The sequence below is a fragment of the Diprion similis genome, chromosome 4 (assembly GCF_021155765.1).
Source record: "Diprion similis isolate iyDipSimi1 chromosome 4, iyDipSimi1.1, whole genome shotgun sequence".
In the NCBI taxonomy this organism is placed as follows: Eukaryota; Metazoa; Arthropoda; class Insecta; order Hymenoptera; family Diprionidae; genus Diprion; species Diprion similis.
Window position 1 is genome coordinate 8369129 of NC_060108.1, and position 15737 is coordinate 8384865.

General features: G+C 38.5%; 1 protein-coding gene across 1 annotated transcript in view; it reads left to right on the top strand.

Moving 5' to 3' along the window:
- LOC124405317 (annulin) overlaps positions 1–3074 on the top strand; it is a 108252-nt gene extending 105178 nt beyond the window's left edge. The window contains exons 9-10 of the mRNA XM_046880129.1: positions 653–959; positions 2695–3074. Of these exons, the coding sequence (XP_046736085.1) occupies positions 653–959; positions 2695–3024 (637 nt within the window). The 3' untranslated portion in view covers positions 3025–3074. The remainder of the gene's footprint in view (positions 1–652; positions 960–2694) is intronic.
- The last annotated feature ends 12663 nt before the right edge of the window (positions 3075–15737 follow it).

Sequence of the window (15737 nt, forward strand, 5' to 3'; positions counted from 1 at the left end):
GCACACCAACCTACTATGTGCTGTCCAGTTATGGCACGTTGCGACATGGTGCGACACAACCAGTAACTATAGTTGTAACTTGTAACTAGTAACACTTCCATCGTTAGGTTTGTTTTAGTCACCAAATTGCCAGCACTGCTCACAGAAAACTGCCGCAATACGTTAGCTATCAGCGCGAACGGCAAAAAACTAAAACTAATCCCTAAACAAAAACACCTAGCTCTTAGCGTTATCGTCAAATGAAGATTCGCGGCAGTGAATCGAGAAAAGAACTGTATCAATCAATAATAAAATTAATATATTGATAATAATATCGATATCACATTTTTGACATTTTAAATTATTTGAATTGGTTTCTGAAGATGCAAATTGAAAAAAAAATTCAAAAAAAAAAATAACCGGAATGTAATTCAGTAATCCGTTTTAAAAGAGCCTTTAATTTTTTTTTTAAAGTGCCAGTTGCAAATTTGGGGGCCCTTGGGCGTGCGGGGCCCGGGGCTATAGCCCCTGTAGCCCCCCCGCCTAAATCCATGCCTGATCGCAATTTTATATTCGGCGCATATTACAAACAATAATTCCATACAAAAGTGTTCAGTACAATACTAATAATCACTCTGAAAACTTTGTTGTATAATCTTTTTTTTTGTTGCAGTGTCTCGTTGATAGCCAAAAATAACAGCAGTAATCAAGAATATCATGTGTCAGTCATCATTCGCATTGAGGCGGTCCTTTATACTGGACGCATTGGAGATGCCATCAAACGTTCCGAATCCAAACACCTGATAAAACCTGGCACTGTGGAGAAAACCAATTTGAGCGTATCCTGGAAAGAGTATGGGCCACGATTGCTGGATCAATGTGCCTTCAGCATTGCCTGTCTTGCCAGTGTTCAGGAAAACAACTTTGAATACTTCGCTCAAGACGATTTTCGAGTGAGAAAGCCAGACATTAAAATTCAGGTATGATATTTCGGAATCACCGACCTTGGTTCTAATTCTAGGCTACAATTCATCATATAGAAATACTATTATTAATTAATGTATTTGAAATCGCAGACTTTACGCGACATTAATCCCGTACAAATTTGTTACGCATATTTATTTTTTATGACAACTTACAACGTACCTGTACCGAAAATTTTGATGCCTCATACTGGAAACGGTATTTATATTATGAAACTCGAAAACATATTATGGTCTATAGAATTTTTTCTATTTTTACTTTCGTTTTGCGAGTAAAACGTAAGATTTTTTTTTCAATTTAAATTGAGTAGGGTCGTGTTGGACTACCTTAAATTCAAATAAAACTAAATTTCAGTTTTTACCAGCGGCTTACCGGCTGGTTTGATGATCACGGAGACGGTGGACCTTTTTGTTTCGCCAAAAATTTTGAAAATAATACCCTGTTGTTAGACATTTTTCGCCCCCAGTTACAAAATCTTCTGTAATAGCATTTCCATGGTCACCCAATAAAGATTTCCTGGTGATAAAAACACTCAGGAATTTCTCTGCCATTCTTTACAAAAAGGGCATTTCACGTGAGGCGGTCAATGAAAAAAATGTGAGATTCAGAAATTCATTCATATTCGGCGTAATTTTACTTCGAGAGGATATGAATGTGATCATCAATTTTTTTTTCCTTGACGTTTAGTTGTCAAGTTAAGGGCTTCAAAAGAATTGAAGTAATTGAAATACGGATTTTTTGGAAGCAGTTATTCCAATTGAACAAATTTACAACGAAATATTAAGCATGGTGGTTTCTACATATACATTGATAGTCAATATTGTGCTAATAACCGTGAATCACCAACAACTTTATACTCACCCATCTCTAGAAAGGTTTTTTTTATAAGAAAATCATTGATTTTTAAGGGTTTTCAAGATAAAAATGCGTACCGGGTTCAAAGAAAATCGGGAAGAATTTTCTAAAAAAGCAGAATAAAGTAAAATTTGTTCTCTTTGAAACGGAAAATTTGGCCATATCTATTTTTGACTACGCTATCTAACTCTTAGTACAGTAACAAATTTTAACTAGTGAATCCAAACTTTTGAACTTTCAAGGAACTCAATGGGATTGTTTTTAAAGAGAAAGGAAATTCTTCGCTGAAAATGACAAGTAGAAATTCGAAAATTTCGTTCACCTTATCTTTCTTCTTAGTGTTTGGGAAACCACTGCAAACAGATTTTAATAATGTCGAAAAACGTCATTTGGAGAGCTGAATATCGAAAGAATTAAATCGGGGTGGTCGTAAAAAATGAAAAATTCTTTGAACAAACCAATTAGCCGTGTAAACAAATTTAACGCCCATTTAACAAATGTTTTTTGAATTTGTTCACACCACTAATTAATTTTTTTATTAGATATAAACAGTATTTTGTATAAATTTCGTGAGAATCGATTCGGCTGTTCTACTGTAATCTTGTATACAAGAAATCGGGAATCACATACTCTTGAAAATGTTAGAAAACGACTTTTCAGGTGCCAAAACATGTTTCCCATAAGGATTGAGAATTTTCTCTCGATTCAACATTTTTTGCGGTGGCGAATGTATAAGACACTCCGTTTTTAACGGCCGTGCCCAACAATATCATATTTTTTTAATGTCACTTTGATCAATGATGCAGAAATGATTATATGCTAAATAGCTAACCTTGAAAATGTGTCGTCAAAATGATATACGTCTTTCTGTGTCAGGTTACGGAAGAGCCGATCGTCGGCGAGGAACTGCATGCCATAGCTGCATTCGAAAATCCTTTGCCAATTCCACTGAACAAAGGAAGGTTTTATATCGAAGGACCTGGATTGGAGAAGCAGTTGAAGCTGAAATTAAAAGATAAGGTCGAAGTTGGCGGAGAGGCAAGTTGCACGTTTTCGATGATTCCGAGAATAGAAGGGCGTTCCACTATTGCCGCCAAATTTCATTCAGATGAGTTGGAAGATGTCGACGGCTTGCTTAATTTCATGGTGAATCCTGCGAAACCCTCTGCCAACGATGGACAGCAAAATGATGTCACGATGAACTGATTTCTAGATTAAGCAGGGAGTCTGATTTACGATGTTGAAAGTGAATCGATTTTTGGGCATTTGTGATGAAAAATATGTTTATTCGATATTGTCAGAATTGTCAGTAAATTTTACACAATATTTTGAATTATTAAATGAATTTCTGTTTTGAAAAAAATTGAATATTTTGAATTATTAAATGAATTTCTGTCTTGAAAAAAATTGAGTGTAATTCAAGATTTATGCCGATGTTTGCAGGCTACTACAATTTTCTGTTTATTCTGCAGCCTTTTATTTTTGTTGATTTGAATGTTTGTGTGACGTGCAGATTGGCTCTAAATAAATGATCTATCTGACACACACGACTGAGATTCATAAGGATCAATAACCTTAGTGTTAAAACGAAAATGGTATCTCTAGATCTACGAGCATAATCTTGCTACATTAGTGACGTGACTCCTATCATAGCTGGAGCGACAGTTCTTGTTCCTGCAGTTGTGGAGTTCGTCAAGTATGAGTCGAAGTTTGAAAGGTATGAAGGTAGAACGCGTACGAACAAATGATTGACACGACGATGTACTCTATGATTCGTAAGATTGGATGAGCAGAATCTGACATTAGAATTTAGTGGTTCACGCTACATCGTTCTCCCCTTCTTCACAGATATTGGATTCCGTAAGACTGAGTATCGAGCTCGAGCACCTCCACAGGTGTGCTTTATCCGGCCCTCTACTACACGGCGATAATCGGTTTAAGACGTACTCAGTCGCTACACAGCCCCCATCATCCAAAACAATCCGCGACTTTCTGAACCGCCTTCTGTATTTCCGACGCGAACTCTAAGTACCGGGTGTGAATGATCAACTTCTCGCATTTCGGCGTTGAACGTGTAATTGCTGTAGCAAGGTTCCTGCCGAACGTACATACGTGCTCACGCTTTGAGGAACTGGTCTTGGGTTGGGACTCAAACATCCGTAGCGGTTAGGGTAGTAGACCACCGTTGATGGGCTGGCCACTCGCGGCTGCCGTGCTTCCCGGAAATGTATGCTCGTATAGTGCCTAACGGGAAAGGAAGCTATGCGGATTTTACTCGCGAAGACGGACTCGTCCGATATCTGCTCTGCGATTCCGAGTAAACATACCGAAACCGCATTACCCGACGCCGACGCCTGGCTTGCCTTTTGATGTGCGCGTACGGTCCTCCGATTGTCTCTTCCGCAGGAAGATATCAAGAGCGCATCATCTACTTGTAGACTTATCCCTCGTAGGCTTCTACGGACTTTTGGCCCACCTGGTATTTTCAAGCGACTTGCTCGCATTACGGAGCTCATGGGTCTTCGAGAGCCGAGAAAGACACTTCGTCATACTCTCTCGTCCCCGTTTCTCTGCCTCTTCACGCAAGCGATTTATCCACTGAAACCCGGGCAAAATGAAGGGGGTTCATTAGGTGTTGTCAAGGAGACCGGAGGGATAATTTTTGCAGAGAGAAGGAAAGACACCGGAAAGCGACACGCTAATTAACAAAATAAAATAAAATAATATATTTTGAATCATGGCAGCGATACAAAAACAAAACTTTTGAGCCCAGTCCCATGAGATTTGATGGTGAAATGACGAAATGGCAGCTGATCTGGTTTTCGATTACGAAGTACACCGAAATCTCATTTTGGCGACATTTGTTACCGATATTACGCGCATGCCGGTAATGTATGCGTATAATATCGGTAAGAAATTACCGGCATGCATAAAAGGTTGGTAACAAATGTCGCCAAAATGAGATTTCGGTGTTCTTCGTAATCGAAAACCAGATTAGCTGCCATTTCGTCAATTCACCATCAAATCTCATGGGACTGGGCTCAAAATGTGTGTTTCATCACCACCGAGTGGCATCATACCGGATAATTCGATCAATTCAGTGTAACTGTGAAAATTTGGCCAATTTCTGTGGGTGGTAACTAATCTGTAAATTTTTTTTCAAAATTTTGAAAAACTAAAAAGACGCTCCACTTTTTGCCAAAATAAGGTATCAACTGCCCAATTTTCACTCTGATTACTTGAGCGGTATAGAAGTTTTGCATCCCCGCGTTTTCGAGGTGTAAAACGGGTCTTTATATGCACCTTAAATTAAATCGGAATTCTCAAACGCAAACGCAACTAAGCTTAACCGCAACGTATTCATATTCGAAATTGATCATTCCCGTTCCGCATCCACTCCACAAAATCGCCTACCCCTTTATGGTTCCTTTTTGACACCATTTTCGCGATCTCTATTACTTTTGACTTTCTTGAGCTCAAGAAAAACAATTACTCTATTTGCGACTAACGCAACGGACCGCCAGAACTTGGAGTGATTTGAAAATCGAACGGCCTGCCGCAACACTGATCTCGGTACGCTACGCGCTACATGAAGTCATACGCGCAAGAATACGTAACAATTGATCCGTCATCGATTTCGTAAATTGCGCACCTTGACGCGCACCTATTGGAGCAGCGCGACGCAGAACTTAACGCTAGATCGCCATTCCATCCTCCGCGCAGCTCTATAATGTTCTTCTCGGTGAGTAGCGTGGTGCTCCCTCGGCACTAGTCGATCATTCGCAAAGCTTGGCGGTCAGTTGTTGGCGCGGTAGCGGGGAGTAAATTGTCTGTGCCGGGGAGAGGCTGCGGCGCGCCGGCCACCAGCGGGAATCGCATCCGCTTTGGGTTCCCGCGATACAGGAATCTACGTTGTCTCCCCCTCTGCAGCCTCGGCATTCTTCATTTGCTTCCTTCGAGCCTTACGTGCTCATACCATAGTTCTTATTGTTAAACCAATACCGACATATACAGTTTCCATTGCAACGTGCAATACTATCATGTCGATAGTTCTCATACGCTAGATTAACCGTCATTTCATCAGCTAATTTCATACGCATATGGCACATATGTTTTTTCGCATTTGACCATTATATCTTTCAACATTGGCTTACACATAAAACTCTTAATTTACAATCTCAGCTGCAAGAGCTCAAGCAATAAGCACTTGCAATAGATTTCAAACTCAACACTCAATTGAGACAATCGAGTGGACTGAACACCGGAAACGTGGGAAGAGAAATCATAGATATCCCACAGACAAAGAAGCTCTTATTCCCAGAATTAGGAATAGCATTTTCGTTTTAACAACGATGCGACCAATTAGCGCTAACCCGCTTGCTTCCCTTAACCAACCGTCTCACACTAATTCCCCGCCAAGATTTCATGCACTAATCAGGAACATTACCCCGAAATGATTGACCAGCCTCAAACAATCATTCAAAACCCGCGAGAAATCGTGACTCTTTGAACTCCTCCTACTTTTCCACCAAATAGAACTGTCGAACAGAATATTAGAGAAGAAATCGAACCATCGAACAGAATATTAGAGAAGCAATTGAGACGTTGAACAGAATAGAGAAGAGATTTAGACATGATGGAAAACAGATCAGAACTTTACCGAAATCATAAAATCAAGTCATAGAATAATTACCCCAGAACCTCCGTGACTTACCATTGTTAACAGTTTGTGACTGTGATAAGTGAATAACACCAATTTATATAGCTATTGTAAACCTTACAATTGAGAACTTTACTCCATGACTTACCATTGTTAACAGTTTGTGACTGTGATAAGTGAATAACACCAATTTATATAGCTATTGTAAACCTTACAATTGAGAATTTGAGGAGATTGTGTAAATAAACGTGTATTTAACCCAAGTGTTGTCACCAATAATTATTTGAATCACGCATAGTGATGGTTGGCACGAGCCAAATATAACAAACTCTTATAATCTTGGGTGAGCTGAACGAGAACACCTGAGGAGCTGATCAGCAGATTTTGGAGATTCACACATATCAACTACGTAAGTCAAGAGTATAACCTAAATCACGTAGCGAATCAGAGTCAACTCGAAACTCATTCCTTTCAGGAAGTAACACATCATTCAAAGACCTGCGTACTTGGTGGGCACATTTTTTCTATTTTATTTATACACTTCTCTTGCGCCTCTGTGTCGTTGATGAAATTGCACAAGCGATGATAATACTATTAGCTCTGCACTGAAAAAAATGGTGTGAGCTAAACAGCAACACAGTTTTTGCTGGTATATTATAGGCGCTATAGTGAAAAACTTTTACTGATGTGAAAAACTGAGTGGCTGAATCAGAAAACACTGATTACCCTGAAGATCATACAAATGTACCTACTGGCGTCTTTCCAATCCAGCTGTATTGTATAGCACTTAGAAGCAAATCTATTCTGTAAATGAAAGTGGACTGTGGTCTTTATGCATAGCCCATACACGGCCAACTAACTCCATCATATAGGATAGCTGGGAGCCATATGGTTTTTGCGAGACAGCTATACTAACAGCGTTCACGGAACCATAACTGTGGTATCGGAGTATTTGGGAATCAGCGTTCACACGTCCCGTTAATTCAAACAGAAAGCATGGCTGGAAATGTTCCTTTTGGCAAAAGAGCCATGCCAATATAGTTCATGGGGCAATATTTTATTGTTCAAATAGCTATGGTAGTTACGCTTACGCGCGGCTGGGTGTAAATCGCGACGCGTCTTATGTTATCTCATGTCTTATCTCGCACAGCATGAGCGGCGTCGCCCATCCATGGACAAATACGTGGAAAATAAACGCGACGTATGAAATCTGTCGAGTCTGAAACCTATATTTGAAGGTAAATCTGTTTCTCTCTGCTTCGAATTAATTAAATACTAGTATTTTTTCCATGTATTCATACCCGCCTGTAATCGTATACACCCGCCAGATTAGTTGGTGAATTTTGTTTTCTATTATTGTTTCCACACAAAGTTATTAAAGCCTAGTGGGAACTTGAGCGTTCCTATACCTGAAAGTCACTGAATATTTTAATAATAAAATAACCTTCCAGGTTTCTATACCGATTTCTAAACTAACTGAACAGCTCAACTACGTAAAGGGCCTGAATGGGAGTGAGAGCATTGTACGTAACCTGAACTCTTAAGTCTCTCTCTGTCCTACATATATTATTCACTACCTACAGTCAATGCTCTCACTTGCACTAGTGCACTCGACCTTGCTCAATTAAATCAGTTTGATTGGAGAATTGTTTCTGATTAATTGAATTTAAATTTAAAAAAAACACGCTACCTAGCAGCTTCAATTATATTTTACGATTTCCCCTTGTCACTCAACATAACTGCTCGAAGTACTCGAAATTATAGAAATCGAATACTTCGACAATTTCAGAGAAACAAATGTTTAAAAACTTACGCAATAAAAGGATTGATTCCAAAAACTGGCCCTGAAATGAAATTTTCTAAGTTCTACGACGCTCAACATAATTTAGTCAACATTAGTATGGATGATCCGATGGCAGGTGTAAGACTCTTTTGTTCAATATAATATAAACAAATATAGTTTTAAAATCATCACTATGCTAAAAATTTGATAACACTTTTATATATTTCTTTTCTGATCGAATAACCGTCACCAATCGTTTCCACTGTGCAGACTGAAACTGTAGCTAAAAGAGGCTACCGAGTCACCTGTTAAGACGACACCCGTTAGAACAACACTCGTTCTAAAGTCGCCCAGTTTAGAGAGTGGAGTCGCATGTGGTTCGTAGTCAAACTTTTCATATAATTTTCGGATTGCAAATAATTTTTCAGTTATCGGTGATTTGGCACTCTCGTCAACTGCATGGATAGTCAACTGCAGTACTCAAGTTATGTAGGCATAGTTCCACCGTTCCAAATGGACAGAACATAGTTCACAAGGTTTGCTAAGAAGAACTAACTCTATAGTTTTTTTATGAAGTCCATATTTTATATTCCCACATTTCAATAAAGATTATTTAATTTTCTTCATCTAGGCAGTCGGTACCCTAATACGTATTTATCGTTATCAACTTAGTTCCTGTTAATTCGAATGTATTTAAAAACTATCATTAGAATCACAGGCTCTGACCGCAAAAAATCTGACCTTTATGACGCCGTGAACTTAGAAGTGGGTAATATCAAGGTATTACTCCTCGACGTATCGCCATGGCGAACCTTTTTCAAATTCTTATTTTAAAATTAAATTGTAACCAAATGGTATAGCTTTGGTCCACTCAACAGTGCTTGGGAATTCTTTCAATGTTAGACAGCGTGATAAATGGCGCTGAATCTCATATTCGCTTAGCAAATATTTCCACCCCTCCTGGAAAAAGTCACGTACAGTCCCCACTATTAGGTTCAACTTTGTATCAGATTAACTGGTACCAAGAACTGAGCGAAGAAACGTTGAGCTAAGATATCAAAGAGCTCAACTTAGAAATCTCTTTCTTTTTAAATTGTACCTGTTCATCAATAATTAGGCTAAACCACTTACGGACCAAATTAAAATAAAATAACTGATACACATTACAAATGTCCGTGTGGAAAATTAAATTAAGATATCTTTTGTTAATATTTAAAGATGTAAGTGACGAGACTGAGAATCGTCAGAACACCCTCGAAGCAGTCGGAATAATGCTGACCATGTAGATTCGGGCACCAGGGGGTCGCCTTCGTACTCTATTGGCTAATTACCGTTGTAACTTGTTGCTACTGAAGGCTCTTGGACTGTCAGGCCCAAGAAGCCGTGTCCAAAGAGTGTAGGATAGAGTGGAAGGTACCCGTATCGCCCTATTACAGCGCCCCTAGCGGCTCTGAGGAAAAGTATAACGTGTATGTGTAGCGTCAGTGAACATGCGATGTAGTATTGTTTGTTGGTGTGATGACGCGGTCGCCATATTCTTTGAGTAAGAATCAGTGGTAAGAATTGAGTAACAAATGAACTTTTTCCAAAGATGCCAATTTCTTGTGACGTCAAATCATGTGACAATAACAAATATGTAAAAAATCAAAGCATAAATAACGGGAAACAAGTGACGTTTTTCTCGTTACCAAATAAACAGCAAAAGTAAGTAAATATGAATATATAACCTCACTTTCGCGGGAATGTTGTGGGTTCTCACGTATCTTCATATATTGTGAAAACAAATGTACAAAATGATTTTTGTGTATGGTTGTTTTGGTAGAAACTAATTAAAAATACAAAAGGTTTTTGAATCGATATAATATTTTATGTAACCATTCTTTATGATACAGTATTATGTACGGATATACATTTTTATTAAGATTTGATATTATTGTTTACGTTTTTTAAATATAAGTGCTTTTTTATGTTATGTACTGAAGATTAACTATTTGAATATATAATTTCGATACAATGTGTTCGATTTGTTGCCATTTATTTCATTAATTTTGTCTTATACTAAATTCACATCACATTCATAGAAGAAATGTGTATAGACGAGGCTTACTTTATGTTCTGTATCCATGCAAACATATTTATAGGCTGCCAGATATGGAGGAAAATAAGAGATCGTTCTGTAATAACAGCGTTGACTGAAGAATTCATTGCAAAAAATTTATTATGAGAAGTTTTATCCTTACTTATTCTGTACCTGCCCGTTTCCTGCGCCTTGCCTTTACAATTCTCTTATTACACCTCTTATCCTTCCCTTACATCTTACATTTCGCCTTATGCTATTTTCTATCATTCCTTAACCTACTCGACTTCCGTTTTTTCTCTCACATCTCTGACCTTTTCCAGTTTTCTCATCCATCCTTCCCCCTCCCCCTCCTCCCCTAATATCTCCCTCAAGCCTCACGGAAGCGTGTCGGTCGTGTTGTGAAACACGATCCGCTTGTCGTCATTCCAGCTCAGTGCCACCTTCTTCTGTTCCACAGTATAAACCTCATGCTTTTGACTCAAGAACAAATTCTGACTTTTGATCAAATTTTCATGTTGAAAAGCACATTCCAAATAATGATTAAAAGTTATTGTTCTCAACGTTGATCCCTTAACCCCTTTAGCACGGTTTTTGTCGTTCTTATCTCCTAAGACCCTGAATGAATATAACTTTGCTCTTAATCCTACAAATTCTAACATTATTCGACCGTTGTTTTCATCCTTCATCAAGCCGAGGACTTTTTTATTTGCTAAAGGCATTCCGTAAGCGTTATCGACTGAGTAATCAGATGTGTCGAATTTATGCAAGTCCACTTTCATACACTGGTATACGTCGGGGACGGTGATGTGATATACTAAACTATCGGTATCAGTGTACATTAATTTTGCTTGGTTGCCAAATTTATTTTTAATATAACTGTAGTGAAAATCGTAGGTATAAGTTTTCGAAAGATCCAGGATGGAGAAACCTGCATACAAAGGTTTGTTTAGTTTGACTTTCGTTTTCTTTAATTCGACTATTACCATATCTTCATCAAAAATGGTGCAGCTATGGAAATTTGGTTTAGCTATAGTAGCTCGAGCACCGTATCTTCCGTCCCATTTCGTGATCAGCCTGACATCTCTATACTTCCTAACATCTTCCATTGTTTTACTGAAAACTGCGTTGTTCATTGATTTATAAAAGTTTTTTTCAAAGTCGTTGTTCGATTTTCCCCGTAAATCAGTATTCAAATCTATGTAATGTTTTAGCCATGGTGTTTGCCGGAATTTGAGAACTTTGTGAATTTTAACCAACTTCAGACCTAATTGTAAGCATTGTTTTAAAACACGGTAATGAATAACATAGTTTTGTTTGGGAAGTAGCGTGGTCGTCAATTTCGGTTGCTTAGTACTCGAGATCGGAGGTATGTAGTGCTCCGGATACAGTAGTAAATCTTCATGCATTTCATGCAGTTCCGCAGGATATTCCAAATCTACCTCTAATATGTAACCGAACTCCGCATCGTCCGAGATGGTAAGAACGTCGCATTGTCTGACGTCTGATACCCATTCGAAGGAACTGTATGGCAGAGCAAAGCTCATAGCAGCACCGTACAAATTGTTAACATCGAAGTACATGAGATAAGATTCTTCGACTTGTTGATCGAATGCCTCTCCCATATATCTGTTTGGCTTTTGCGTATCTGTTCGAACACTGCAACACACCACCTCGGATACCTTTTTCTATAAACATAATCATATCTATATCAGTGAGAAGCTTGAGCTCGATGCCGGTACACTTTAACATTGCATCAAACGACAGACCGGGCGCTGTGTAGTAATGTAATGGGTCCAGTTTGTAAGTTGTCCGACAATTCTGTCGAAAATTTTGGAAAACGTCAGCTAGTAAGAATACGTCTGTTTGTAGATATAAATCTGAATACTCTCCCGAAGTTTGAACGTTAAAAGTTTGCCAAACTTCACATGCATGTGCATTGTCGTCTTCTGATATATCCCGATCGTTTAATTTCGAATAAAATTGTGGTTTGGTCGGTAATCGTCTGTCCTCAAGCTTCTCCCAATTATCGATATACTCATAGGGAAAAACACCTTTTCTAGTCAATAACTGAAATTTATCTAAATTATGGCAAAACTTTCGTGTAATTGATTTTTGATCATCACCCAGATACGTTGCTAACTTCTCAAGACTACTGGGCATGAAGCGGAACGAATCTATGAATCTAAACTTTATATCTGTTCCCTTGACATATTTTGTAAAAGAAATGTACTTTCCTTTGTTTACGGGTAGAAGCTGGATTGTGCCCTCGAACGATGTAGCCAACGCTTTAATTAGAAAATGGGAATCATAACCCGATAGATTGTGGAATATCACAGGAATTGTATGTGAGTTTTGATAATTCAGGTTGCAGCCTCGATGAGCAGCACCACGATACTTTCCAGTAAAATGGCAGTGATCACGATGTTTGACGTCTTCGAGCGTAAACGGTTTTTCACAGATGTGACACACTGTTACCGAATGAAGTTCGTTGATTTGATGGAAATTAAGCGGTTCCATTGGTACAACAGTTTTGAAATAAGTTTCTAACGAATGTGCCAATTTCTCTAACTCAGTCACAAACCATTGAATGCAAGTCTCTCAACGATTAATTTCGAATTTTGAAATTGAATCATTAAACGCACAATGTAGATAATAGGCTAAACTGTACGGCGTATGCTTCCGATAAATTTTTCTGTTTTCCCCAAGACTTTTAAGAGTGGGTTGTAGTAGACATTCTAGATCTGCGTAAATGCAGAATGGAACAGTTTCTTTATGTTTGAAATGTTTGAATTTAAGAATCTTGTCCTCTTCTGTCGGTAAAATAACTTTGGTTTTGTTCAAGTTCAGGCAATCTACATTATGCTTTAACAAACATCCTTCAGATTGAAAGTGTGACAGACACCTATCGCATAACCAAGTCCTCTGTTCTTTGTGTAATTTTCCATACCATCATCATCATCATTGTCAATTTCAGTCTCTAACATTAAAAGATGAATTACAGGTTTATCAGACTTGCTTCGACTTAAATAAACGGGTACAATTTCACTGTTCATTCGTTTTTTGTCAGTATAATCGATACTGTAGACGTTAATCGAAAGATCGTTGAGTTTTTCAAATTTAGGAATTTGATCTAAGGACATTGGAAAATTCAAACCATCGTACCGTAGCACTGAGCTGAAATGTGGGTAAGAGCTGACTCTGTCGGGATGGCTATTGTTGGCTGGAAAGAGGGCTGCGGTGACCGACCATAGAAAGCAATATGAGTCGCTGTTACGGATGTTGACAACGGCCTTCTTATCTTGAATATCTTTGAGTAGTGGTGTATATGTGAATACACCTCCTTGTAGTGGTACATACTTATTAATGTTTACGGTTAAATTGATTATCTCAGTCAAAGACCAGCCTGAGTCTTTTTCTTGGAAGTCTTCCACCTTAGCCATCACTTTTTGCTTGACATTTTCTTCGAACCACCCATGTATGTCCGTTGGTTGGAGGATAACTTGATTTTTGGTGTCGAAAAATTTAATGTCTTCCACAATTTCAGCGTTCTTTGTAACACTAAATTTACACGATAAAACACAGTTGGCTTTCAAACTTCCCGTCTTACGTAGCATGTTCTTGAGTCTTGCAACGGCCAGGTGTTTGGCATCTTTCAAAAACACACCCAAATCCTTGTGTTGCAGATTGATTACAGCACCCGTTCTAATTCGACTCTGGAACGCCGTCTCCAAATCTTCCCATTATACTCGATCGCTCCGCCGTCGGCTTTGTAATCCGTCGCCTACTTTTCGAAACTGTTTGAATTTTGCAGTCAACGATTTTAATATTCCGATCGTTTTAAAAATCCGTGTCTTCTTCCCGATCGTCGAGGCGTTCTTCCGTAAAATTTTGTTCAGAAGCCTTGTATTTTGGGTTCCAAATCGCATCCATTTCTGAACCTCGGCCGGTGAAGATTTCTCGCTCAAAATCTTGAACGCCGTCTCCATGATTTTTATCAATTTCAAGCACTTTTCGGAATCCATGTTTGTTTCTTCTTCAATCGCACACTTGACAAGAGTTATCGTTGCAAAGCTTGCATCGTAATGATTGCTCTACGACGACGCGGTCCCTTTTGTGGTACATCGTGACTCACACATATCATCGAACTTGAGCGAACAATATTCTTTAACGAAAATTTTGAGATCTTTTCGAGCGAATCTGCTGCTCGTGTAAGATGGTTGGACAGTTCTTGGAACTCGACGATGAAGTTTCACACGTTTAATGTACGAGACAGAGCTGTGGTAGTGCAATAGTATTAGTAGATATCGTTCTCTGAGCGCGCGATGGGGATGTTTTTACTTTGCCAGCGGTGTCACGTTTACGATTTCGAGACCTCTCCATTAGTTCAGTAGAGCAGAGTAAGACAGCGGTAATTTACAAACGTAACCGACAAGTGTCAACCACTTGGAGATTTCGTATAGGTTTAATTGTGAACCTAAACACTTGAAGAAGCTGCACGAAGAGTGGGGTGCTCCATAAGCCTGATGAAATCATTCGCAGTCGAACTGTGAAAGCGTCAAGGTGGATGATCGAAATCAATGCAGTTATAAAGTATTTAACGTTTATTGTGCAACAACTTTGGATTTTTACTCGAACGAAGAGAAATAATTTAGCGTGTGTGCCTTTTTTCCAGATTTTTTTTCCCCCGGGAATTTCAAAAAAAAGAATCGTTTCAAAAAAAATATCGGTGAGTTTTATCAGAATATCGAAATTTTTTCGTCTGTGTGTGATGGGCAATCAAGACTTTGGATATCTAACGGAATTATTTTTTTTTTCTTAGAAATGGAGTATGTCCACATTCTACCGAACGTGAAAGTGCCTCGAGAATGGGCTGAGCACCTACCTCGAGGCTTCCTCGTTCGATCGGTTCAACTTACCATTATGATCTATGGCGATGGGGACCGAAACGATATTTTTGTTTACCAAGCGGGTGTGACAGCCCGCTTGGAAAGAGTGGGGGATGGTTCGTGGTTATTCCTCAAAGTGGAAGATGAAGTTATATTATAATTTTTTACATAATTCGTTCGCTGATAAAATTTTTTTTCAAGTATTTGGACAATGGTGTGATAACTTTTATAACAAGTTCGATTAATTGGTTTCTTTATTTTACAATGAAAACTACAAAACTTACGTGATTCTAGGGTATATTAAAATTTTCTAAAGTTACAGTTTTTGTTGTGTTTGTGTGTGTTTCAGATCAATGTAACAGCTTTCGAGAGACCCCTCATTATAATCATATGTGGAGTAGTAGTACAGTCGTAGTACATGCGTAGTAGTAGTAGTATTTTGTAATTTTGTGAAAAAATATATTCTTCAAAAAACAATAATGCACATAATTTTGCTTAAATGTCTAAAAC